The sequence below is a fragment of the Mus musculus genome, chromosome 9 (assembly GCF_000001635.26).
Source record: "Mus musculus strain C57BL/6J chromosome 9, GRCm38.p6 C57BL/6J".
Classification (NCBI taxonomy): domain Eukaryota; kingdom Metazoa; phylum Chordata; class Mammalia; order Rodentia; family Muridae; genus Mus; species Mus musculus.
In genome coordinates this window covers 38,922,945-38,949,778 of record NC_000075.6, presented here as the reverse complement: position 1 = coordinate 38,949,778, position 26,834 = coordinate 38,922,945, and the positions used below count along the sequence as shown (strand labels likewise).

Here is a 26,834-nt window from a genome sequence, read left to right as displayed (position 1 = left end):
ACAGATCACATAGGCTCAAGACAAAACTCCATTAGAATGAGTTACCTAAACACCTGAAAGGCTTAGCCAATTAAGCTGTTCTTCCCAGACACTCTTCCCTGCAAAATGTATTTAACCTGAAAAAGGGGGTACAGTTTCACTCATCACAATTCTCCACGACGTCAATAAATGCCTTAAACCCATGTACTGTTTCTTCTCTTTTCTCATCAGGAGCCGCTGCGGGAAACAATGAAGCAGGTCTTCCTCTAAAGAGCCAGACCTAATCTCCTGCATGAGGCCTTCCTGTGTTCTCAGCTACGGTTTGCACCAAGTCAAGCAGCCCATCTGAGCAAGCCAAGAACTCTCATACCAGTGAGAACCAGCTGGAGCTCTCTTCTCCAATTCTTGACCAGCACCTGGGACCCCAGACTGTGCTTCCCCATCCCTGGAGCGGGATCCTGTGGCTTTTCACAGCCTGGTGCCCACCCAGCTGCGTCATGGAGTGTGTGCAGTTAAACTTCCCGAATCCCTACTTGCCCAGCTGCCTGAGTCCTGGGCCAGACACGGGACACCACTATAACCCACAGTACAACATTGTCATATAGGTGATATGGACAGCCATCCCAAAGAAGCCCAGTGAGTATAACACAGCAATCATTATGGAACAGACCCTGTGGGACATGGTAATGTTATAAAGCAGTGGGCTACAGATGGCAACATACTGGTCATATGTTAGAGACAGCATACCATTACAAGGACTGCCCACAGCAGGCCTATAGAGATGTCTCAGAAGCCTGTGGCAACTCTTTGTAAAAGAAGTTGTTCCTCATTTCTGTTGTGGTAAATCTCTTCCCAAATATGCGTAGGCAATGAAAACACAACACAATTAATATGATTACATGCTGTGTGCCTAGATTGGGTTACACTACCATCTTCCACAGTTTATGAGACCCCTTAGAACTTGCAGTTTCCTTTTGGTATAGCATTGGAAATGTAAATGAGTTAAATACCTAATAAAAAATGGAAAAAAAAAAAGATTATAAACCTCAAAAAAATTAAAAAAGAACTTGCAGTTTCTCCAGTCCATGTGCTTCTGCTCTGCTTTTCTCCGTCTTCCTCCTCCTCTTCACCCTCTCCCTCTTCCATTTTCTTCTTCTCTCTCTCACCTTCTGTTCCACCTTCCATTTTATCTGCCCAATCATCAGCTCTCATTTATTTTACAAATTAAGGTGGGAAGCAGATTTACAGGAAATCACCTGGGTGTTGACTCATTCCTTGTTCACAACCCCTCACTGGAGAACAGATTTAGCATCAAATATAATTAGCCTCAGGGCTACCCACAACACATTTCTCCCTACCTTAGCCATGGACAATGGCTGAGTGGATTTCATTTGTGTGTGACTGTTTTTCAATTGGCTTTGGTGTACATAATTATTCTACTATATCTGACTTTCCTATTTCTTTCTCTTTCTGCTCTGGTGAATTCTGTGAAAGTAAATGTTCCTTGATGTAATAATTCTTAAACAATCCAAAACTGAGGCATAGGGGCACAGCAAAGTCCTAATGGCCCAGGTGCATGCTGTGCACTTTTATTTTGGAAACAATGTAATAACTGTACAATGGTAGTTTCAAATTAATGTATGGTTTGCAAAGAGAGTTTGAAGATAGTATGTTTAGAAATAAATCAAGAAAATGAAGCAGAGCCAATATTGGGACCCCGAGAAAGGATAGAGCCATCGAAGTTATGAAATGAGTTTTGCACAGTGTTTGAGAGAGGTTCTTGATCTCCTTTGGAAATGCAAGAATAAGCAAGTATAGACTACATAAAATCTTATACTAGTAAAATTAAGTCAAAACACTGAGACTCTTAAGAGAGTCATGGTGCGTAATGTGCAGAAGCAGAATTGCTGAATTAAGAGTTAACATGATTCTTTCTGTCCACTGCCTGGCAGTTTTGCCTATGTCATTTATCATTAAGGGTTCACAGGAAAATGTATGTAGCTGACCTTGGAGCTCTGAGTTCTGAAGTATAATAAGGCAAAAGTTAAAATAACAATGAATTATTATTATTATTATTAATTATTTTGGCTAAAGGCCTGGGAATAGGGGGAGCTTGAAAATTTGGAGAATAGTTATAATTCATAATTCTTTGTGATAATGTGGTTATTCTTTTGAATTTGATTTAGGAATGGTTATTCAAGGTCCTTTTGTCTGCCTGCTTTTGGAGTAACAATAAAAGACTGTGGCAAGTCAAAAAGGCAAGAGGAATATGGAGTGTGTGAGAAAGAGTACAAGAAGAGAGTGAGTGTGAGGGGTGTGTCTATGTGAGTGAAAGAACACATGAGAGGAATGTGTGTGAGGTGTGTGTAAATAGTATATGTGTGAGTGAAAGGTGAGTACACAGAGGTGTGTAGAAACATGGGAGTTTGAGAAAAGCAAAGTGCAGAAGAGAAAAGCAAAGTGTGCAGGAGAGTGAAGAGTATGTGCAGACAGAGACAGAGACAGAAGAGAGAGACAGAGATAGAGACAAAGAGACACAGAGAGATGAAGAGCAACCTCAAGCCTCGAAACTTGCCTGAGAGATTGTTCCTGAAAAAGGTGTCTATGTGTGTTTGTTATGCGTCTTCCAGGTATCCCTGCTTCCAGTTTAGAACTCTGATCCTGTGCAGAGGCTGGACCCTGGCAGTCATAGGTTGTGGCTGTCAGCAGGGAGCCTCCTGCAATGACAAAAATGATGAAGTACAGCTGAATCATACACTCCAAAAAGATCATGTCCTTCTCACATACAAGTTCACCAACATCTTAGGGATAATGACAGATGAATAGCAGAAGTTAATGAAGGATAAATGACTGAGAGAATACACTGGAGAGTGAAGCTGGGAACTGATGGTGATTATAAAACTTTTACTTATAATATTTTATTTTACTAGAATCAGCAGAACCACTTGTTATTAACAATAGTTAAACTGATTTTCTATTAGCTCAAAAAATTGATTTCATATCATTATTAGGTTTTCCAATCCACAAACATAGCCTTCCCTCCATTTTCATATAACCACTTTAATTCTTTTTGTTCAATATTTTCTTTAATATATGCTCATCCTGCACATATTTTCACTTATTTGTTAAACATAGATTCTTTTCTCATAAAATGTAACCTGAACACATGTATCCCTCTGTTTCTTCCAATTTCTCCATATAACCTCTCCCACGACAATCTACTTTCTTTCTGTCTCTCAGTCAGAGTAACTTTAGAGAAGCAAGGAGATTGCTCAGCAAAACGCCTAAGCTCTGGAATATTAAAAAGCCTCTGTGTCATTTTTATATATTGCTGGTGAGTCTAAGACATTTCGGCTATATTTTATTTTGAGATTGGAATAAAATTAGACTACAATGTTCTCTTTCTTTTTCCCCTAAATTCTTAAATATATTCTCTATCAGCTCTTTGGAAAACTCATTTTTAGTTATTATATAAATATATCCCTAAATATAAAACATTTGATCTGTATAAAGTCACTTCTTTGTTTTCATGTTTAGCTATTAGATAAACAGTTGTTCTGCTCTGCCTTATGGAAGACAGTTCCTCCCATTTATATCCTAGTTATGGAACAACCACCCACTAGCAAATTCTCAGACTTATACATTTATGTAATCTACAACAGGAAACAAGAGAACAAAGAGGAAGTAAGAAGCAGAATCTCTCTTGTGAATGGGATATTCCTTGGTAGTTTATGTATTTTTCCATGTCTTCGTCCATTTGCTTAACAAAATTTTCAATAAAATGAGATATTTTTCTGCTTAAAATCTTAATTATAAATTTTAGCAAATCATGGTTGATATAAATAAACTCCACATCAAGGTTGGACTTTGGGCCAAGTTGGCAAAAATTGAGGCTAAAGTCCTTAATTATACTAATATATTGTTGTTGTCTTTTTTTTTCTCAATATACAACTGCTCCTATAACACAGGTCATTCATTAAAAATAAAATAAACATATACACGAGAAAAATCCTTGATTTGACTTCAATGTCCATGACTTGGAATACGGTTTTCTGGTTTGAAGTCAGCTCTTTTGAAAGCTATGAGAAATCTCTCAGTGTGGACTCAGGTTATCCTGCTAAGCATCTTAAACATAGAGGATCTGAAGACCTTGCTCTTTGTTATGCTATTTTTCTTTCTATATCTTCCCTCTAGTGGGGATGTTGCTTATACTCCTCAGAGTTATCTCTCCTCCAGTAGGCTTCATACACTCATGTACTTCTTCTCTCTGGGGTGGCTTTCAGTGTTTGAAATATTTTTCAAGTCTGTGAGCTCTTCCAGGATGTTCTTCTACCTCTCTGGAAACAGGCAAACCATCTCCTATGAAGGCTCTATGTGCAAGCTCTTTTTCAACATTTCTTGGTAATACTATTTTAAACAGTGATGGCCAATGGTTGCTTTATTGCCATATGATTCCTTCTAATGTACTTAATAATCATGACCCACACAGTGTGCGGCATCTTGGCTATTGGACATAATTTTTGACTGTACTCAGAATACTTTTCTGACCATTCTTACATTCCAATTGCTTCTATGTTGTTTCCATATGGGTATACAAAATTTACAAATATTTCTGTCATATCCCTGCAATACAATGAATGAATATACAACAATAAATGAAAACTGAGGCCATGAAATAGATACAGAACAGGGAGAGTTATATGGGACTATTTGGGAAGAGGAAAAGGAAGGCAGAAATAATGAAATTGTAATATAAACTCAAAAAGGTAAAATAGTCTGGTCAGGGCCAGCCCCAACACCTTCTACCTGAACCCAGTGGAGGCTACCAAGAACCCCAGAGGATTCTTCACACCTCAGGACCTCGGGATCACCTTGGATCATTGTTGAGTTGAACATAACATCAGCTCCAAAGAATCACAGAGGGTCTTGTGCCAGCATAACAGGAACAAAGGAACCCTGCCTAACCAGAGGCTGGGATCCATTCTGGTCAGAGCCAGCACCACCATCTTCTGCCTGAACATGGCAGAGGCTGCCAAAGGCTCCAGAGGACTCTCCACACTGCAGAACCTCTAGCACTTGCAGGACCTCGAGATCACTGGAGAGAACATGGGCAACAGAAGCAACAGAGCTTTTTGGTCAGGTTTTTATCCTCAGCCAGGAGGCAGACCTGAGACCCAGACCCCTGGGGACCTTCCTTGCCAGAGGAGAATTGGCCTACAGGGAGGGCTCTGACCCCAGGACTCAGGAGGTAGATCAGAGACACCTGCCCTTCAAGAGGAGAGCTTGCCTGCAGAGAGTGCTCTGACCACTGGGACTCAGGTGAGAGTTGGACTCCCCAGAGTGCTGATAGAGGCTAAGAGAATTACAGCAAAATCAAGCTCCAGCCAGAGAAGCTAGAACATTAACACCAGATTACCAGATGGCGAAAGGCAAACATAAGATTCTTACTAACAGAAACCAAGAACACTGGGCATCATCAGAACACAGTACACCCACCTCAGCAAGTCCTAAATATCCCAACACACCTGAAAATCAAGAATCTGATTTAAAACCATGTCTCATGATGGTGAAGATTTTAAGAAGGGCATTAATAACTCACTTTAAAAAATACAGGAGAACACTGCTAAACAAGTAAAAGCCCTTAAAGAAGAAGCACAAAAATCCCTCAAGGATATACAGGAAAACAATGCTAAACAGGTAGAAGCCCTTAAGAGGAAACACAAAAATCCCTTAAAGAACTACAGGAAAACATAACCAAACAGGTGAAGTAATTGAACAACACTATCCAAGATCTAAAAATGGAAGTAGAAACAATGAAGAAAACCCAAAGGAAGACAATGCTGGAGAGAGAAAACCTAGGAAAGAAATCAAGAACTATAGATGTGATCATCAGCAACATAATACAAAAGATGGAAGAGAGAATCTCAGGTGCAGAAGATTCCATAGAGAACATGGACACAACAATCAAAGAAAATGCAAAATGCAAAAAGATCCTAAATCAAAACATCCAGGAAATCCAGGACAAAATGAGAAGACCAAACCTACAGATAATAGGAGTTGATGAGAATGAAGATCTTCAACTTAAAGGGCCAGGAAATATCGTCAACAAAATTATAGAAGAAAACTTCCCAAACCTAAAGAAAGACATGCCCATGAACATACAAGAAGCCTACAGAAATCCAAATAGACTGGACCAGAGAAAAATTCCTCCTGACACATAGTAATCAGAACAACAAATGCACTAAATAAAGACAGAATATTAAAAGCAATAAGGGGAAAAGGTCAAGGAACATATAAGTTAGGCCTATTAGAATTACTACAGACTTCTCACCAGAGACTATGAAAGCCAGAAGATCCTGGCCAGATGTTATACAGACACTAAGAGAACACAAATGCCAGCCCAGGCTACTATACCCAGCAAAACTCTCAATTACTATAGATGAAGAAATCAAAGTATTCCATGACAAAACAAAATTCACACAATATCTTATCAAGAATCAAGCCCTTCAAAGGATAATAAAGGGAAAACACCAACAAAAAGATCGAAACTACATCCTAGAAAAAGCAAGATGGTAATCCTTCAACAAACCAAAAAGAAGAATGCACAAGAACAGAATCTCAACTTTAACAAAAAAATAACAGGAAGCAACAATTACTTTTCTTTAATTTCTCTTAACATCAATGGACTCAATTCCCCAATAAAAAGACATAGACTGGCTACATAAACAGGACCAAACATTTTGTTGCTTACAGGAAACCCACCTCAGGGAAAAAGACAGACACTACTTGGAGTGAAAGGCTGTAAAACAATTTTCCAAGCAAATGGTCAGAAGAAACGAGCTGGAGTAGCCATTCTAATATAGAATAAAATTGACTTCCAACACAAAGTTAACAAAAAAGACAATGAGGGACACTTCATACTCATCAAAGGTAAAATATACCAAGATGAACTCTCAATTTTAATATCTATGCTCCAAATGCAAGAATAGCCACATTCATTAAAGAAACTTTAATAAAGTTCAAAACACACATTGCAACTCACACAATATTAGTGGGAAACTTCAACACCCCACTCTCATCAATGGACAGATCCTGGAAGCAGAAACTAAACAGAGACACATGGACACTAACAGGAGTTAAGAAACAAATGGGTTTAACAGATATCTACACAACATTTTATCCTAAAACAAAAGAATATACCTTCTTCTCAGCACCTCATGGAACCTCCTCCAAAACTGATCAAAAATCGGTCACAAAATAGGCCTCAAGAGATACTAAAATATTGAAATTACCCCATGTATCCTATCAGATCACCATGGACTAAGGATGATCTTCAATACCAGCATAAATATTAGAAAGCCAACATTCATGCGGAAACTGGACAACACTCTACTCAATGATACCTTGGTCAAGGAAGAAATAAAGAAAGAAATTAAAGACTTTTTAGAGTTTAATGAAAATGAAGCCACAACATACCCAAACTTATGGAACACAATGAAAGAAGTCCTAAGAGGAAAACTCAATAGCCCTGAGCATCTCCAAAAAGAAACTAGAAGGATAATACACTAGCAGCCTGACAGCACATCTAGAACGAAAGGAAGCCAATTCACCCAAGAGAGGCAGACAACAGGAAATAATAAAACTTAGGGCAGAAATCAACGAAGTGGGGGAAAAAAAGAACTATTCAAAGAATCAACCAAAATAGGAGCTGGTTCTTTGAGAAAATCAACAAGATAGATTAACCCTTACCCACACTAACCAGAGGGCACAGGGGCAGTATCCTAATTAACGAAATCAGAAATGAAAAAGGAGGCATAACAACAGAACTTGAGGAAATCCAAAACATTATCAGATCCAACTACAAAAGGCTATACTCAACAAAACTGGAAAACCTGGATGAAATGGGTAACTTCCTAGACAGATACCAGGTACGAAAGTTAAATCAGGATCAGATTAATGATCTTAACAGTCAGTCCCGTTTCCTCTAAAGAAATAGAAGCAGTCATCAATAGTCTCCTAACCAAATAAAAAGCCCAGGACCAGATTGGTTTAGTGCAGAGTTCTATCAGACCTTCAAAGAAGATGTAATTCTAACTCTCCTCAAACTATTCCACAAAATAGAAACAGAAGGTACTTTACCCAATTCTTTCTATGAAGCAACAATTACTCTGATACCTAAACCACATAAAGACTCAACAAAGATAAAGAACTTCAGACCAATTTCCCTTCTGAATATCGATGCAAAAATACTCAATAAAATCCTTGCAAACATAATCCAAAAACACATAAAAATGATGATCAAAATGATCGTCATGACCAAGTAGGCTTCATCCTAGAGATGCAGGGTTGGTTTAGTATACAGAAATCCATCAATTTAATCCACTATATAAACAAACTCAAAGACAAAAACAACATGATCATTGAGCTAGATGCTGAGAAAGCATTTGACAAAATCCAACATCCCTTCATGATAAAAGTCATGGAAAGATCAGGAATTCAAGGCTCATAGCTAAACGTAATAAAAGCAATATACAGCAAACCAGTAGCCATTATCAAACTAAATGGAGAGAAACTTGAAGCAATCCCACTAAAATCAAGGACTAGACAAGGCTGCCCACTTTATCCCTACCTATTCAATATAGTACTTGAAGTCCTAGCCAGAGCAATTAGACAACAAAAGGAGATCAAGGGGATAAAAATTGTAAAGGAAGAAGTCAAAATATCACTATTTGCAGATGATATGATTGTATATATAAGTGACCCTAAAAATTCCACCAGAGAACTCCTAAACCTGATAAACAGCTTCAGTGCAGTTGCTGGATATAAAATTAACTGAAACAAATCAGTGGCCTTACTCTACACAAAGGATAAACTGGCTGAGAAAGAAATTAGGGAAACAACACCCTTTACAATAGTCACAAAAAATATAATATACCTTGGTGTGACTCTAACTAAGGAAGTGAAATTTCTGTATTACAAGAACTACAAGTCTCTGAGGAAAGAAGTTGAAGAAGATCTCAGAAGATGGAAAGATCTCCCATGCTCATGACTGGCAGGATTAATATAGTAAAAATGGCTATCCTCCAGAAATCAATCTACAGATTCAATGCAATACCCATCAAAATTCCATCTCAATTCTTTACTTAGTTAGAAAGGAAAATTTGCATATTCATCTGGAATAACAAAAAACGTAGAATAGCAAAAACTATTCTGAACTATAAAAGAACCTCTGGTGGAATCTCCATGCCTGACCTCAATCAGTACTACAGAGCAATTGTGATAAGAACTGCGTGGCACTGGTACAGTGATAGACAGGTAGATCAATGGAATAGAATTGAAGACCAAGAAATGAACCCACACACCTATGGTCACTTAATCTTTGACAATGGAGCTAAAACCATCCAGTGGAAATAAAGACAGCATTTTCAAAACTTGGCGCTGGCACAACTGGTGGCTATCATGTAGAAGAATGTGAATTGATCCAACTTATCTCCTTGTACAAAGCTCAAGTTTAAGTGGATCAAGGAACTCCACATAAAACCAGAGACACTGAACTTTATAGAGGAGAAAGTGGGGAAAAGCCTAGAAGATATGGGCACAGGGGAAAATATTTCTAAACAGAACAGCAATGCCTTGTGCTTAAGATCAAGAATCGACAAATGAGACCTTATAAAATTGCAAAGCTTCAGGGAAAGCAGAATCTATACCTCTGTCCAAGGTAGCAACTGAAGAACTGCTGGAAACAATCTTTCTGGACTTGGCGCTGGTGGAGGGAGTGCTTACAGGAGGTTGGCCTGATGCAGTTTGCACCATGGGGACGCTGCTGTGCGTGGAAGCTTTGAACCAGAAGAAAAGATGTTTGGTTTTCACAAGCCAAAGATGTACTGAAGTATAGAGGGCTGCTGTATTTGCAGAGCCAAGTCCTCCAGCTCCCAGTTTATGGACAGTAAACGTTACGAAAAGGACTTCCAGAGCTGTTTTGGGTTGCATGAGACTTGCTCAGGAGACATCTGTAATGCCTGTGTGCTCCTTGTGAAAAGATGGAAGAAGTTGTCCACAGGATCAAAAAAAAAAAAAAAAAAAAGCCCTGGAATCAAGTGGTAGGTGGCAAGCGCAGGCCCTAGTCTAAAGACAACATTGAATCCAAAGAAAGTGAAAACTCTATTTGGAAACAGGATGAAAAGCAACCAGATCAGTAAACTGCAGAAGGAATTTAAACGCCACAACTCTGATGCTCACAGCACCACCTCAAGTGCCTCTCCAGCCCAGTCTCCATACTACAGTAACCAGTCAGATGAGGGCTCAGATACAGAGATGGCTTCCAGCTCTAATAGAACTCCGGTTTTTTCCTTCTTAGATCTTCCCTACTGGAAAAGACAGAAAATATGTTTTGGGATCATCTATAAGGGCCGTTTTGGGGAAGTCCTCATCGACACTCATCTCTTCAAGCCTTGCTGCAGCCGTAAGAAAGCAGCTGCCAAGAAGCCCTAGGAGCAGGGGCCAGCTCCTCTGCCCATCTCCACTTAGGAGTGGTGACTGAGGTTCATTTAGAAGGGAGCAAAGAGCGTTTTAAACTTTGAAAAGACCACAAAACAAACTGATCCTCCTATTTTTAACTTGGGTATCTGCTATTCTGCCAAATGACATTTTCTAGAATAGTTTTTAATGGATTACTCTCCTTAACCTTCATCCAACAAACTCTGAAGCCAGTCTCTAGCTTACTGCAAGAAAAAGAAGTGTACATAATATTTAAGATGTTGAGTATTTCATAGAAAAGCTGAATGCTGCTGTAAAGTGCTCTTTAAGTTTTTTTTAATCCCCTCTAATGAATGGAATTAGGGGAATTTCAGGGGACAGAGATGGGGTTTGTTGTGTGATAAACCATATGTAGTTTAGTCTTTCTGTGGAGAGGCAGTGGTTGGGGCATTTTTAAATGGCTGGCTACACTTGTTTTCCCTCATGATAATTTGTCATAACTCAGTAGCATGACCTGCGCCTACAATGTAGTTAAAATTTGTAAATGCTAAGGCGTTGCCAGGTCCTGATGAGTCAAGCCTGTGCTACTGATTATTAAGCAGGACAGACTGAGCTTTCTGCAAATAGCTTGAAGGAGGAAACAATTTCTGAACACAGAAGTAGCACCGTGTCTCCTCACTTTATCTTCATATTGATAAAAGACTTTATGTGGATCTTGTAAAACAGAACCGGATCTCCTTCTCGGGAAGGCCTTGCCTCTAGGATGGGCAAGGTCACCTCGGGATAGTCTCAAAGCATCACCACAAAGTAGAGAGCACGCATGTGGTTAGAAACCACTTCATCAGAATGTGTGAGTCCTGGGGATGCATGGGGCACAGCTGATGCTGCTTGGGACATGTTTCTTAGAGGGCTTACAGTATGTAAATAATTGATATTGGTGTTAACACGACTGTCTGGGATTCACTGAAATCCACACAGCTCACTTCTAGCTCTGGGTTACCTCAGTTGAGCTTTGTGGAGGTTTTATCTATAGAGTAATTCTTTGCCCTGTCACAGACCTTATTAGGGTTTGGGCTTTTGTTCTTTCGTTGTTTTCTTCCCACTATTTAAAGTTGATTCTAAGAGAAGAGTTGTGTGTTGAGGCTAAGTTGGTGGGTTGGGTTGGCTTCTTAACATCAAGAAACTGAATGGAGCTCCACACCTCTAGATCTCAATGATTCGGTTGGCTTCTCAGTGTAACCCAACTGAAGTTGTCTAATTGCCTCTTCTCAGAGTTCAGGAAAAACAGTAATGCCACTTGGGAGCTCGTAGAGGAGGTGTATGTGGCTGCCTTAGTATTCTGTTCATCATGGTTATTTTAGAAACTGGATTTTTAAAAGTCTTTTAGAATTTCACAACAAGGAGAAGCCACAGTTTGTGGCATCCTATAGTTTTACATTGTGTATTTCTTCCTTTTAGGAAAAACCTACCTAATACAAGCTACCACGTGCACAGACAGCCCAATGAGGGGGCCATTTCTCTACAACCCTGGTGTAATACAGAATCCAGCCATTACCATTCTCTTGTGTTACTTTGACATGGGATTTTTTTTTTATTGGTGGTAGAATATACTTTGATGGATCATCTCTACTTCTGTGTTTGTTTGTTTGTTTGTTTATTACTAGACCTCAACCACAGCCTTCTCCCCCTCCACTCTCTGCCTGTAGGATGTACTGTACTTAGTCATGCACTTTGTATTAATATATTAGAACTCTAAAGATCTGTTTTGTACTTTTTATACTGTTGGATACTTATAATCAAAACTTTAAGGTATTGAATAAATTTAGTCTTATTAGGAAAATAAAAGCTGTCTTTTGGCTTTGAAAAAAATTGCAAAGCTTCTGTAAGGCAAAAGATACTCTCAATAAGACAAAAAGGCCTCCAAGAGATTAGAAAAAGATTTTTACCAATCTTAAATCTAATAGGGGACTAATATCCAATATATACAATGAACTTAAGAAGCTGGACCCCAGAAAGTCAAATAACCCCATTAAAAAATTTGGTACAGAGCTAAAGAAAGGATACTCAACTGAGGAAAACCGAAGGGATGAGAAGCATCTGAAAAAATGTTCAACATCCTAAATCATCAGGGAAATGCAAGTCAAAACAACCTTGAGATTCCACCTCACACCAGTCAGAATCACTAAGATCAAAAATTCAGGTGACTGCAGATTCTGGCAAGGATGTGGAGAAAGAGAAACACTCCTCCATTGCTGGTGAGTTTCCAAGTTTGTACAACCACTCTGGAAATCAGTCTGTGGTTTCCTCGGAAAATTGGACATAATACTACCAGAAGAAGATATCATCCTTAGTGAGGTAACCCAATAGCAAAAGAAGTCACTAGATATGCACCCACTGACAAGTGGATATTAGCCCAGAAACTTAAAATACCCAAAATACAATTTGCAAAACACAAGAAAATCAAGAAGAAGGAAGACCAACGTGTGGGTACTTCATTCTTCCTTAGAATAGGGAACAAAATACCCATGGAAAGAGTTACAGAGACAAAGATTGGAGCTAAGACAAAAGGATGGACCATCCAGAGACTACCCAACCCGGGGATCCATCCCATAATCAGCCACCAAACATAAACATTATTGCATATGCCAGCAAGACTTTGCTGAAGGGACCCTGATATAACTGTCTCAAATGAGGCTATACCAGTGCCTGGCAAATACAGAAGTGGTTGCTCACAGTCATCTATAGGATGGAACACAGGGCCCCCAATGGAGAAGCTAGAGAAAGTACCCAAGAAGCTGAAGGGGTCTGCAACCCTATAGGTGGAACAACAATATGAACTAAGAGTACTCACAGAGCTCATGTCTCTAGCTGCATATGTAGCAGAAGATGGTCTAGTTGGCCATCATTGGGAAGAGGGACCCCTTGGTCTTGCAAACTTTATATGCCCAAGTACAGGGGAATGCCAGGGCCAAGAAGTGGGAGTGGGTAGGGAGGGGAGCAGGGCATGGGGAGAGTATAGGGGACTTTTGGGATAGCATTTGAAATGTAATTAAAGAAAATATCTAATAAAATAAAATTTAAAAATATTTATTCTCCTAGACTATCAATAAATGTACTACAAATAACAGTGATGACTTTGTTATGTTATATAGATGTGTTATTATTCAGATAAAATTTTGTGAAAAAAACAACAAAAAATAATTTACATTTATTTTATTGGTTATTTTATTGATTTAGTAACATTTCAAATATATTCCCCCTTCCCAGTTGCTACTCCACAATCCCCATTTCTCCTCCCCCTTGACATGCCTCTAAACAGTGTTCCCTCACTTTTCCACCCACTCCTGCCTCAGTGCCCTAATATTCCCCTACACTGGGGCATTCTTTTTTTTTTCATTTTGCATTTTCTTTGATTGTTGTGTCCACGTTCTCTATGGAATCTTTTGCACCTGAGATTCTCTCTTTCATCTCTTGTATTCTGTTGCTGATGCTCGTATCTATGGTTCCTGATTTCTTTCGTAGGGTTTCTATCTCCAGAGTTGTCTCACTTTGGGTTTTCTTTATTTTTTCTACTACCCTTTTTAGGTCTTGGATTGTTTTGTTCAATTCCATCACCTGTTTGGTTGTGTTTTCCTGTAATTCTTTAAGGACTTCTACTTCTTTAGCAGTGTTCTCCTATATTTCTTTAAGTGAGTTATTAATGCTCTTCTTAAAGTCCTCTACCAGCATCATGAGATATGATTTTAAATCGAAGTCTTGCTTTTCAGGTGTGTTGGGTATCCAGGACTGGCTGAGATGGGAGTGCTGGGTTCTGATGATGGTGAGTGGTCTTGGTTTCTGTTACTAAGATTCTTATGTTTGCCTTTTGCGATCTGGTAATCTCTGGTGTTAGTGTTATAGTTCTCTGGCTAGTGTTTGTTCCTCCTGTGATTCTGTTGGCCCCTGTTCATCAGTCCTGGGAGTCCAGCTCTCTCCTGAGTCTCAGTGGTCAGAGTACTTTCTGAAGGCAAGCTCTCCTTTTGCAGGAAAGGTGCACAGAAGTCTGGCATTCAGACCTGCCTCCTGGATGAAGATGAAGGTCCGAAGCAGGACCTGTTCCAGATGATGTGTTGCCTCTGCAGTCTGCATGCTCACCTGCACAGACTGGTCTCCGAGGGACCTGGGACACAAGATGGGTCTCTCATCTGCTCTGGCGGTCAGAGCCCTCCCAGGCAGACATCTCTCCTCTGGAGGGGAAAGATGCCCAGATTTTTGGAGACCCAAACGTGATCTGTCCTAGAAGCTGTGTATCTTCTGCCTGTCCCAGAAGCTGTGTCGCTTCTGCAGTCCACACTCTCACCTGTGCAGACTGGTCTCTGAGGGACCCAGGGCACAAGATGGCTCCATTGCTTGCTTCAGCAGTGAGAGCCCTCCAGGGTGAACACCTCTCCTTTGTTGGGGAATGTGCCTGGATGTCTGGAACCCGAAATGGGGTCTGTCCCAGAAGCTGTGTCGCTTCTGCAGACTGCTCCCTCACCCTCTGTAGTTCACGAGCTGACCTGTGCAGACTGATCTCCGAGGGACCCAGGATACAAGATGGCTCCCTCACCTGCTCTGGCAGTCAGAGCCTTACCAGGTGGACACCTCTCCTCTGGCAGGAAAGGTGCCCAGATGTCTGGAGCCTGAAAAGGGGGTTATGTCCCAGAAGCTGTGTCACTTCTGCAGACCACTTGCTCACCCTACACAGTCTGCTAGCTGACCTGCGCAGACTGGTCTCCGAGGGACCCAGAACACGAGTTGGCTCCCTCTGAGAATAAATCTTAATCAACCTTAATTATAAGAAGTCTTCAATAGCCGCATACGAGACAGCTATATCAAGGTCCCTTCAGCAAAATCTTACTAGCATATGCAATAGTGTCTGGGATTGGTGGCTGATTATGGGATGGATCCCCTGGCGGGGTCTTGCAAATACAGAAGTGGATGCTCACAGTCATCTATACTATGGAACACAGAGCCCCCAAAGGAGAAGCTAAAGAAAGCACCCAAGGAGCTGAAGGGGTCTGCAACCCTATAGGTTGAACAACAATATGAACTAACCAGTACCCCCAAAGCTCGTGGCTCTAGCTGCATATGTAGCAGAAGATGGCCTAGTCAGCCATCATTGGGAAGAGAGGCCCCTTGGTCTTGCAAGCTTTATATGCCCCAGTACAGGGGCATGCCAGGGCCAAGAAGTGGGAGTGAGTGGGTAGGGTGCAGGGCGAGGGGGAGGGTATAGAGAACTTTCAGGATAGCATTTGAAATGTAAATAAAGAAAATATCTAATATCTAATATATATATATGTATATATATATATTCCATATCACTCTTCAAAAAAAAAAAAAAAGAAGAAGTCATCAATAGACAATGGTTCAGCTGATATCAGTGGGGTCTAGTAAGTGAACACTTTCCTGATTTTATTCTTAATCAGTGCTATCTACAGGATATCTACATCCTACAATTGTAGGATGAAATGTGAACACTAAGTACATGAAAACACATTTATTTTTATCTTTTATCACTGAGGAAAGCAAACTAAAAGACATAAAATATGAATACATTAAAATTAGTAAAGCTAAAATAAACATGAAATCATCTTTCAGCATTAAAAGTAAACCAATTTAACTCTCATTCATGCTCAAAATTAATCTCACTCAGAAACAGGTTGTCAGATTGGTGAATATATAAGAACTCTCTTCACAGAATTTACAAGTATTGCAGTTAGATTTTTTTATCTATCTATCTACCTACCTACCTACCTATCTATCTATCTATCTATCTATCTATCGATCGATCGATCGATCTATCTATCTATCTATCTATCTACCTATCTATCTATCATCTATACAGAATGGAACTGATAGCAACTCTCTTTGTAACAATTAAAACACCCTGAGTGATTACTAATTATTAAGTAAATATATTGCCAAAAGTCCATAAAACAGTATTCTAAACAATAAATTGGATGTATTGATAAACATTTAAATGATTATTCAGAATAGAGAGAAGATAAGCACATATTAATAAAATGTCTACTTATATGAAATGATAGAAATGCTAATTGCCAGTTCACTGTGACACTGTGGAAATCAACTACTATAGATGTGCAGACTTCAAAAGAAGATTTACAAGATACAATCAAATATTTGTGGTTTTCTCTGCAGCAACCATTATTTAATTTATGTGTCAACAGTAATCTTTGTTTTTTCTTAAATCTGTGAAGCTTCATGTATTTCAACTTCCATGAATAAATTTGTTTATGAATGCTTCCCTAAAGTAAAAAATGAATGCCTAGAACCAGAAAGACTAATATGGGGTTTTTGTTAGTGTTTTTTCAAATTTATAAACTAATTGGAAAAAATTACTATTATTTCTAAATATTGAGTCATTCTATACAAGTACAAAGTTTTCACAAGTTCAAGTTTGGGGAATTTTAAACAGTTTCTCCCATAAAAATTCTTTATTCCTCATTTTCAATGCATCTACATGTATTTTCTTATCTCCTCATTGCTTTGCAGTGGAATTTCTGCTTTGTAGCTTCTCATATTTCCTTCTGAATTCTGCCAATTAGTTTATCTCTCTATAACTTACTCAAGTCTTAGGCTTGTTTTGTCATTTATTATCTAGGGATTTGGGGATAAGCTATTATGTCATCTGCAATTAAAACTAAGTGTTTCCTTTCTTTAATCATTTTTACACTCCCAGGGCATTTCTTATTTCATAGCTAATTCAATAAAAATGTATACTTATAGTAAAGCATGTTGGGCTGTATACAAGCTTCCTTTAACCTGTCTTAGCATAAGGAGTTATTGACTCAGGAGAGTCAGGACCAGGTGGAAATCAGGGATCTTCAATATTTTGAAGAGGAAAATAGAAAATTAAGTCATACTGCAGACTGAAGAAACTGCCAATCTTTTCTGCAACTGTTATGTTCTGATTTTCTTTTGATTTTCTTGTGCATTATTCCTGTCACAGATGAATGAATGGATCCACAACCCAGTTCCATGTTTATAAACAATACGCATTAGTGAGCAAACCACCTCTTCTCACATTACAAGTTTTCCTTTGAGAAAAAAAAATTGTACTTTGACAGTTTCATACATGTGTATCATGCACTTTGGTTGTTCTTAAATTCAGACCCTTTCATCTTCCCCCTTCTTTGGTGCTTCCTCTGTTCTTTCCTTTTCATCATTATCCATGTTAATCTCTTTTTTATACTCTCTACTATACATGTCTTTGTCCCTGATTTTGGCCAGGAATATCTGTCTCTTATGGGTTAGAACTATGTGTTGGAGACTTGTGAGCACTGTGGTGACACAGATGAAGATAGTTGTTCTCCTCCTTCAGATTCCATCAATAGTCTATAGATAATTCTGTGATGGGAATTACTCCTGTTGATTATCTGAGTGAACAAACATCCAAACTACATTATAAATACTTGTTAACATCCTTGGTCAAAAGCTAATCTCAACACTAAAGAAAAGCTTCCATTTACACTTAACAATGGTCAATAGAGACTCGGGGGCTACCTATGATGCTGAGAATAAATGATAGAAAAAGTCTTATGTCTAAACAACTCATTTGTACTACCATCCCCTCTAAGGCCTAAGAAACATTGCAGATGATGAGAAAAAAGAAAGAAATATAAGAGCTAGAAGATAGGGAAAAGGTGGTAAAATTATATCTTTCAAATATGAAATAGTCATTGTAATCATGAATCAAAAGATGTGCCTACTTCTCCTGAGCAAGGCACAGACCCACTCACAGTTATTCGTGTATCATGGAAAGGTTTATTTGACCACAACCCTTCCTACAGTCATAGAACTATGGATATAGAGAGGGTTCAATATGTAACTATTGGATATTAGGAAGAGAAAATAAAGGCTAGAGAAAAATCTGAATTATTATTTTATTTATATAACAGAGAAACACCAATTTTCCTATCAAAGCTCTAATACCTGTTTATAAAATTATTTTCCATTTTACTCGAAAAAAATCAATGATACATGATAAAGCACTGCATTAAAAAAAATGAATGCTAAATGTTGCCCCATGGTATAAGGATTGTGCAAAATGCAGGGTGCTTTGAGATTAAACCTAGCACCCTAAATATATATACCCTGTATATTGCAAGAGATCAAAGTATATAGATTATAGTTTCATTAGCACTATTCACTTCTACTTTGTAATATTTGCAAAAAGTAAGACTTATCTTCTTACAGAGAATCTGCCCAGTGCTTTCTTCACATCTTTGTTCCTCAAACTGTATATTAATGGGTTCAGCATGGGGATCACTGTGGTGTAGAACACAGAAGACACCTTCTCTTGCTCCAGAGAGTTACTTGAAGAAGGCTTTAAATACATGAAAGTGATAGACCCAAAGAAGATCCCCACAGCCATGAGATGAGAGCTGCAGGTTCCAAAGGCTTTGGACCTGCTCTTTGATGACTTGATGTGACGGATGCTGCAGAAGATGAAGACATAGGAAATGGCAACAGCTAGGGTGGGCACCAAGGTGTTGATCCCTCCAATAATAAATATGAGAAGCTCATTGAGATGTGTGTTAGAGCAGGAAAGTTTGAGGAGAGGAAGAGCATCACAGAAGTAATGACTTATGATGTAGGTTTTACAGAAGTTCAGACTCATCATAGCACTTGTGTGTACTACAGCAGAAAAAAGGCCTAGGGTGAAGGCAACTAGCACTAACAGTAAGCAGTGTTTAGAGGACATCATCACATTATACAGCAATGGTCTGCAGATGGCCACGTAGTGATCATACGCCATAACAGTCAGGAGGTAACCCTCAGTGACCACAAAGACCGCAAAGAAAAAGAACTGAGCCATGCACTCCGAATAAGTGATGAAATTTTTCTTCCCAAGAAAGTTCACCAGCATTTTGGGTGTAATGACAGTGGAATAGGAGAGATCAACAAAGGATAAGCTGCTGAGGAAATAGTACATGGGAGTATGCAGCAGTGGGCTGACTGTGATGAGCAGGATCATGCCCAGGTTCCCCACTGCTGTCACCACATAGATGCCCAGGAACAGAATGAAGAGGGGCAGCAGGAGCTCAGGCTGCTGTGTTAATCCCACCAAAACAAACACAACTGCTGCAGAATGATTCCCAGTGGCCATTACTTGAAGATTTCTGGAGAAATAGAAATTAAACATTTTGTTTAATATCATACCACCATGAATATGCCTCCTTTCATGTGCAACTAAAGATTACATTTTGGAAGAGTTTTACTTCACTTCCAAATAAAATTACATCTTCAAAAAGAGATTATTAGCAAAATGTCAATGTACTATTTTCATTCTCTGGTTCCTGAGCTTCTAATGTATCACCTTTAAATTTGTTTCCAAGTTGGGTGTGAACTCGGATCACAAAATAAAATGCTTTCTTACTGATTTAAAATGACTTACCTCCTGTATTCAGAAGCCAAATTAATTTTTCACTAAGGAAGCAGGTTATTTTTTTCCCCAACAGAGTCAATTTTTCCTAAAAGATGAAGAGTACAAATTCTTTGTGTGTTTGCTTATGCATTTACCCACACAACTCAAGGAGCTGAGACATGATTGTTGTGGCTTGAAGCCAATTTTAGCTACCTAGGATATAGTATCAAACTGTTTCCATAGTTTAACCCTCTATCAAAAATGCAAAAGAAGCTTTGTGACCCAACTAAACAACATTTCAATGAAAGAAACCCAGCAATTGCAGAAATGGGAAACAATTGTGGAAGTTACTAGCAGAGTTTCTCCAGAATCTTTACATACCACAAAGAAGGAAGGGTGAATCTTCAGACCCACTGCACTTAAAATGGTTTTGTTTTTGTTTTGTTTTTAATCTTCAGCAGGAGGGGAGGTAGACATATACTTATCTAAAAAGCATTGAGTCAAAAAAAAAAATCTGTTCCTAACCAAGAATACTCACCTAACACCTCTTGCATGCTTACTATGTTGAAAAAAGGCTGAGACACAGCTATTTCCCTCACTGTGCCCTGATAAAACACAGCCTTCTGTGCTACAGTTGCTTAGCCCAATGTTCACAAGGGGTGTTTCCTCTCACTTAACCATTCTCAAAAGTGTCAGTTGCTTAGTACCGTAATCATAATTATAACCCAGGTCTTATGAAACACCTAAATACAATGGGCAATTGTTACAAGACAAGAACCTTTGCTCATGAACATACAAGAAAAAATGATGTAACTGAATATCTAACCATTCTATAAGTAAAACCCCATGGTGGTTTTAATCCTGGATCTGAAAAATAAAAGCATGTGCTGCATTTCCTCCCTCAAGATGTATCACAATCTTGTGGGTACCCTCTTTTTCAGTGTGAAATGTTTTTCTCATGAAACCATGTTAGATAACAGTGTGTATTGTCAGGTTATAGATTTCTCTTCCATTTTGATGGAGATAATTTTTATTGTCTTCCCTTCTTTGATTCTTCCTCTTCCTCTTTCCTACCTAGTCGTTCCCCACATATTACATATTGATTTCATGTGGTTTACCTACATCATGACATTGAGTTCTTTAGACCACTTGGAAGGGTAGAAATCTAAGTTAGAAGATTTAAAGAATAGACTCAGAACTTGAGTTCAGGGTATATGGTTTCAGAACAACACTTCACTGGTTTTACCTAAGTGATAGTTGGTATTTTACTGACACTTGTCATCTGACTAAACACAAACCTGAGAGTATGATAGATTCCCAATGTGAATTATTTTAGATGTCAAAGGATGGACCAGATTTCTAAGCTTCCTTAAATGGCCAAAATCTAAATGATGTACAAGAGGAGGGTCATGGGATCTCCTTGCAGTTGACAACATGAGCATAAAGGTCATCTTAGACAAACTTAAAGCAGCAAGAGACCAAATCGAGCAAAGAGTACTTTATCTCATAATTTTATTTACTTTGGTTAGGGGAAAAAAGAAAAGGTAAAATAGATGTTCCTGGGTTTAACAGAGATATCAAAGGGGATACTAAATATTTAGGGAAAATTAAGAGAATCTGTTCCCAAGCCATCCTTCAAGAAAGAAAAACCCATCTGTGAAAAGCTTTGACCTATATTTCACATACTTTGGCCTCAATTGACCCTTAAAGGCAAAGAACCAAACCAATGAACCAAATCAATGTTTATGATTTCAACTGAATGTTTACATTGTACTCTCATTGACATTCAGAGTGAACCTGTGTGTTTTGAAATCACTGAAGAAACCACCTGTAAATAAACTTCTCAGTATTCCCCATATCTTTGGGCAACAAAAAGACACATTATACTAAGAGAATGAAATATTGGATAGATGCAGCATCAAGAAAGGCTCAATTTTAAAGGCCAATTCATTGCTAATTGGTTTGTGACTTTCAGCAAGTTATTTTTGTGAGTTTTTACATGAACAAAGAATGAGAATATAACATTTTCAGAATCTCTATGATGAACAGAAGTCATGAGTGTCAATATTCAGTATATAAAACAGTAATCAATATATATTTAAAACATAACATGGTCACACAGTGTGATTATGTGAAAATATTCCAGCTTAAATGAAGTATTGAGTTTTGTGTATTTCTTTATCTCAAACTCTTCATATAGGTGTGGGTGATGAAAACATATTAACATTTAAGAATAGTTGGCTTATACACAGGTTCAAATTATGGAGGTTCAGAGTGAGGCTAAAAGTACCAAGCACTATTCTGGAGGCCTGAGAGAAATTTTGATATATACTCTTTACCTTGTATGGTATACTCTGGCTAGTGCTTTGGGGACAAAGGAAACATTAAGAAGTGGTGCATGCAGTAAATATGATCAATCTTCTCATGCTCTGAGATGATTCCTTCAAGGTAAAGTCAAAAGCAGGAATTTCAATATACACAAAGGTGATATATTTAGTGTTGATTTTTCATTTACTTTCTCTCTTTTGGATATGTGTAAGTTAATATGCAAGATACAGAGTCCTAGTAAAAACATCCTACCGAAATGTTTTCAGAAATGCTTCAGTCATAGATTCCCAGTAAGCGGGAGCATACTGGTTAAATTTGAATTGGAATCATTCTGTCAGATTCTGAGACCCCCATCATAGTAAAGCAACAGTGAAGAATGATAGGAAAAGAGACAGGAGATATTCACTACTAGAGAAAATACTCAAACCAATACTCCCAGGTAAAACTAGGATGTTTCATGTACATAAAAATGATCGTCAAATCAACTGCTCCTCTACAAGATATTATACTGTTGTCATGAATGACTTTAAGAACTTACCTAGGTCAGGCACAGAAAACAAAGTTCTTATAAATTGCTTGGTTTCTTTTTCATGTAACAGATAATTATGCTGATGTTTAAGGAAATGTCCCCTGCTTTCTTACACATGTTGTGTTAAGTGCTAAAATATATATTTTTCCAAACTTAATTATTAATATTCATCTAATAGAACAATCTATCAATATCATAAAGAAGATCACCACTAGCTTCCCAGAACCAATGAGTGTGCTGTGACCTATGAGTATGCTATGAGCCTTTATGTGATGCTCCCGAGACTTGGGATTTGTTACGAATTCAGAACACTTATAAGTTCAAATATTCCCTATAGTCTAGACCATTTAAGAAGAGCATCCAAGAATGACTTCTGAGCCTAATGCTAACCTCTGTCCCAAGAGTAATGGTGATAGTTCCAAAGAAAGTTCTTATATAGTTACAAGTCATCTATCAAGATGCAAAATTAAGTTAGATGCCATTTTTTACTGAGTTTTTACTGATTTGTTAAATACAGAAAACTTCTTTCGTTTAGGCTCAGGTAACTCAAAAACATTAAAAAACAAAACAAACAAAATACTGTTTACACTGTAAGTGGAAGCCTTGAGAAAGGTGCTATATTTATGAGGAGGAAATAAGCAAGGTATCAGACACTCTCGAACTCATCACCATGTGGCTGTGTCAGACATGTGCATGTTCTCCCCAAATTCAAGCCCAGATACCCTGTGCTCTTGAAGATGTTTCTTCAGCAATGTGTTCAGGGATTTGTAACCCCACAATTAGATACAAAATTTCTCTGATTTTCTTATTCCTTCATGTTTTGTTTTGTTTTTGTTGTTTTCTTTCTTTTTTGTTTGTTTGTTTGTTTGCTTGTTCATGAGGTAGAATCTTGTTATGCAGTCCAAGGACTCAAATGTACAATTCTCTTAACTCAGTGTATTTGGATCACACATGGCCCAGCTGCTTTGGATCATTTTTAAAAAATTTAATTTACTGAAAATGTATTTTTCTCATATAATATATCATGAAAATGAATTACCCTCCCTCTGTTCCTCTAAGTTCCTCTTTATAACCTGTCCCATCTCTATCCAATCCCTTTCTGTCTCTCATTAGAAAACAATCAAGCTTATAAGGAACAATGATGATACAAACTATGATAGAAAAAACATAACACATCACATGAGAATATGACAAAATAAAGAAAAGGAGGAAAAGGCATGAGAAAGAGATGCATACACATAGATCCACTCAATTTTACACTTAGAATTCAGGAAAAATATCACTAAACTGGAAGACATAATATATATGGAAAGGAAGTATAGGGTAAATATATTATTGATTTTTTAAATTTATTTTTTACACTCCATATTTTATCCCCCAGCCTTATCCACCCTCTGACTGCTTCACATCCCATACCTCCTCCCCACCCACCTGTCTTCACATGGATGCTCCAACCCCACCTAACCTCTAAACTCCATGGAGCGTCCAGTTTCTTGAGGGCTAGGTGCATCATCTCTTACTGAACACAGACCTGACAGTCCTCTACTGTATGTGTGTTGGGGCTTCATATCAGCTGGTATATATTGCCTTCTTGGTGGTAAAGTCTTTGAGAGAACTTGGGGGTCTCGATTAATTAACACTGCTGGTCCTCCTACAGAATCACAATTTTCTTCAGCTTCTTTCAGCCTTCCCTAATTCAACAACAGGGGTCAGCAGCTTCTGTCCATTGGTTGGGTGCAAAGTCATGATACAACATGATAAGACAAGAATTTCACAAATTTCTTACTGATTTTTTCTGTTGACCATCTACTACTGCATGCCGTCTACCCTAAAGAGTAGATTCCCTTAGAGGGGGGTGGGCAATTTTCATTTACAAGTAGTTATCAAATATAGCTTCTGAATTAAGTATGGAGACATATGTCCACTTCTCCATTGAGCCCTAGGACAGAATCTATTGCAGACACCTACAGGTCCTGTGCATGCTACTTCAATCTCTGTGAGTCCACATGTGAGTTGATCTCACTTATTTAGGGGGCTCTGTCTCCATAGAGTTCTCTGGTTTATGTAATCTTATTGTGTAATATTCCACTTCCAATATATTCTAACAGGAAATTTTATGTGCTGTAAACAGATATTTTACAGATATAGTTGTCTTAGGTAGGTTGGGAAATCTTAAGTCATAAATATCATTTTGTTTGCAAGAATACTGATTAAATTTAACTAAACTGTATGTGTACTTTCATTTTAAACACAATTAGATGACTTGTCAAAATGCAGACTACATGAGTCAAATAAAACCTGAAAAAAACAGAGAGCAGAAAACGAGAAGAAATTTTAAAGTATGCATTTTAGTGGATAATATTAGTTTTCCTCAATGTAAGAGGTGTTTGTGTCAAGGGTCTTTTTATTTTGTGGACATTTTGATATTTTTTCCATATTTACCATTTCAATGTCATTATGTCATATAATCAGTGATGTGTCCTCAATCATTACAGCTTTTATTGCCAAATGAAAGCACATACCTATGGTCACTTCTTCTTTGACAAAGGAGCTAAAACCATCTGATGGAAAGAAGGCAGTATTTTCAACAAATAGTGCTGGTTCAACTGATGGTCAACAGGCAGAAGAATGCAAAATGATCCATTCTTATCTCCCTGTACAAAGATCAAGTGGGTCAAGGACCTCCACCTAAAACCAGATACACTGAATCTAATAGAAGAGAAAGTGGGGGAAAGCCTCAAATACATGGGCACATATGAAAATTTCCTGAACAGAATACCAATGGCTTATGTGCTAAGATCAAAAATGGACAAATGGAACCTCATAAAATTGCAAACCTTCTGTAAGGCAAAGGACACTGTCAATAGAACAAAACGACAACCAACATATTGAGAAAAGATCTTTAACAATCCCACATCTTATAGAAGGCTAATATCCAATGTCTACAAAGAATTCAAGAAGTTAGATTTCAAATCACTAAATAACCCTATTTAAAAAATAGGGGAACAGACCTAAATAGAGAATTGTCAACTGAGGAAACTCAAATGGCAGAGAAGAAACTAAAGAAGTATTCAACTTCCTTAGTCATCAGGGAAATGCAAATCAAAACAAACTCAAGATTCCACCTCACACCAGTCTGAAGAGCTAAGATCAGAAACTCAAGTGACAGCAGATGTGGGAGAGGATGTGAAGAAAGAGGAACACTCCTCCATTGTTGGTGGGATTGCAAGCTTGTACAACCACTCTGGTAATCAGTCTGGTGGTTCCTTAGAAAATTGGACATAGTACTACCAGAAGATAGAGCAATATCTCTCCTGAGTATATACCCAAAAGATGTTCCAACTGGTAATAAGGACACATGCTCCACTATGTTCATAGCAGCCTTATTTATAATAGCCAGAAGCTGGAAAGAACCCAGATGTCCCTCAACAGAGATATGGATACAGAAAATGTGGTACATTTACACAATGAAGTACTACTCAGTCAGTAACTGAAGAATGGTTCATAGTAGTCATTTTTTATAAAATGTTATATATAAGGAAAGGGGAGATAAAAGGTTAAAGATGACTATTATATTTTAATTCTCTTTTGGTGTATTCCAACTCTGATAACCTCCTTTGCCGTGCCTTTCTGACATCCAAAGACCTTTATAAAAATTACTTTTTATCTTTTGAATTTATAATATAATGACATTGTTTCTCTTTCCCTTTCCTCCACCAAAGTCCTTGCAGATAATTCCCCTTGCTCTATTTCAAATTCTTAAACCCCCTTTCATTGATTATTATGCATGAATGTATTTGTGTGTGAATACATATATAGTCCTTATTGCAGACTGTTCAGTTTGTATCATGTTACTTGTATGCATGTTTTCAGGGATGACCATTTGGTATTGAATAAGAAATCACTGTTCTCTTCCCTAGGTAAGATGGTGTCTCCTGCTTTCAAAATTTCTTAGTTTCCTGATCCTTTGTACAGATTTGAGGCCTCATAGGTCTTGAAAACCTATAGACAAATAATTTAGCAGGTTTGTTTGCATCCCACCTTATTAGCTGTTCCTTCTCTAACCTTTGTCTTGCCATTGTGTTCATTAAACTTTGTTTTGTTTTTTTTTTC

General features: G+C 38.1%; 1 protein-coding gene and 4 pseudogenes across 1 annotated transcript; 2 read left to right on the top strand and 3 right to left on the bottom strand.

Annotated features, from left to right (window-relative positions):
- On the bottom strand, window positions 536-805 carry Olfr932-ps1 (olfactory receptor 932, pseudogene 1; annotated as a pseudogene).
- On the bottom strand, window positions 2,233-2,924 carry Olfr1545-ps1 (olfactory receptor 1545, pseudogene 1; annotated as a pseudogene).
- Olfr931-ps1 (olfactory receptor 931, pseudogene 1) lies at window positions 4,061-4,627 on the top strand (annotated as a pseudogene).
- Window positions 9,667-12,290, top strand: Gm20953 (predicted gene, 20953; annotated as a pseudogene).
- Olfr930 (olfactory receptor 930) lies at window positions 18,680-19,606 on the bottom strand. The gene has a single exon (NM_146272.1). It carries the CDS (start codon window positions 19,604-19,606, stop codon window positions 18,680-18,682), a length of 927 nt encoding a protein of 308 aa, NP_666384.1.
- Between the last annotated feature and the right edge of the window lie 7,228 nt (window positions 19,607-26,834).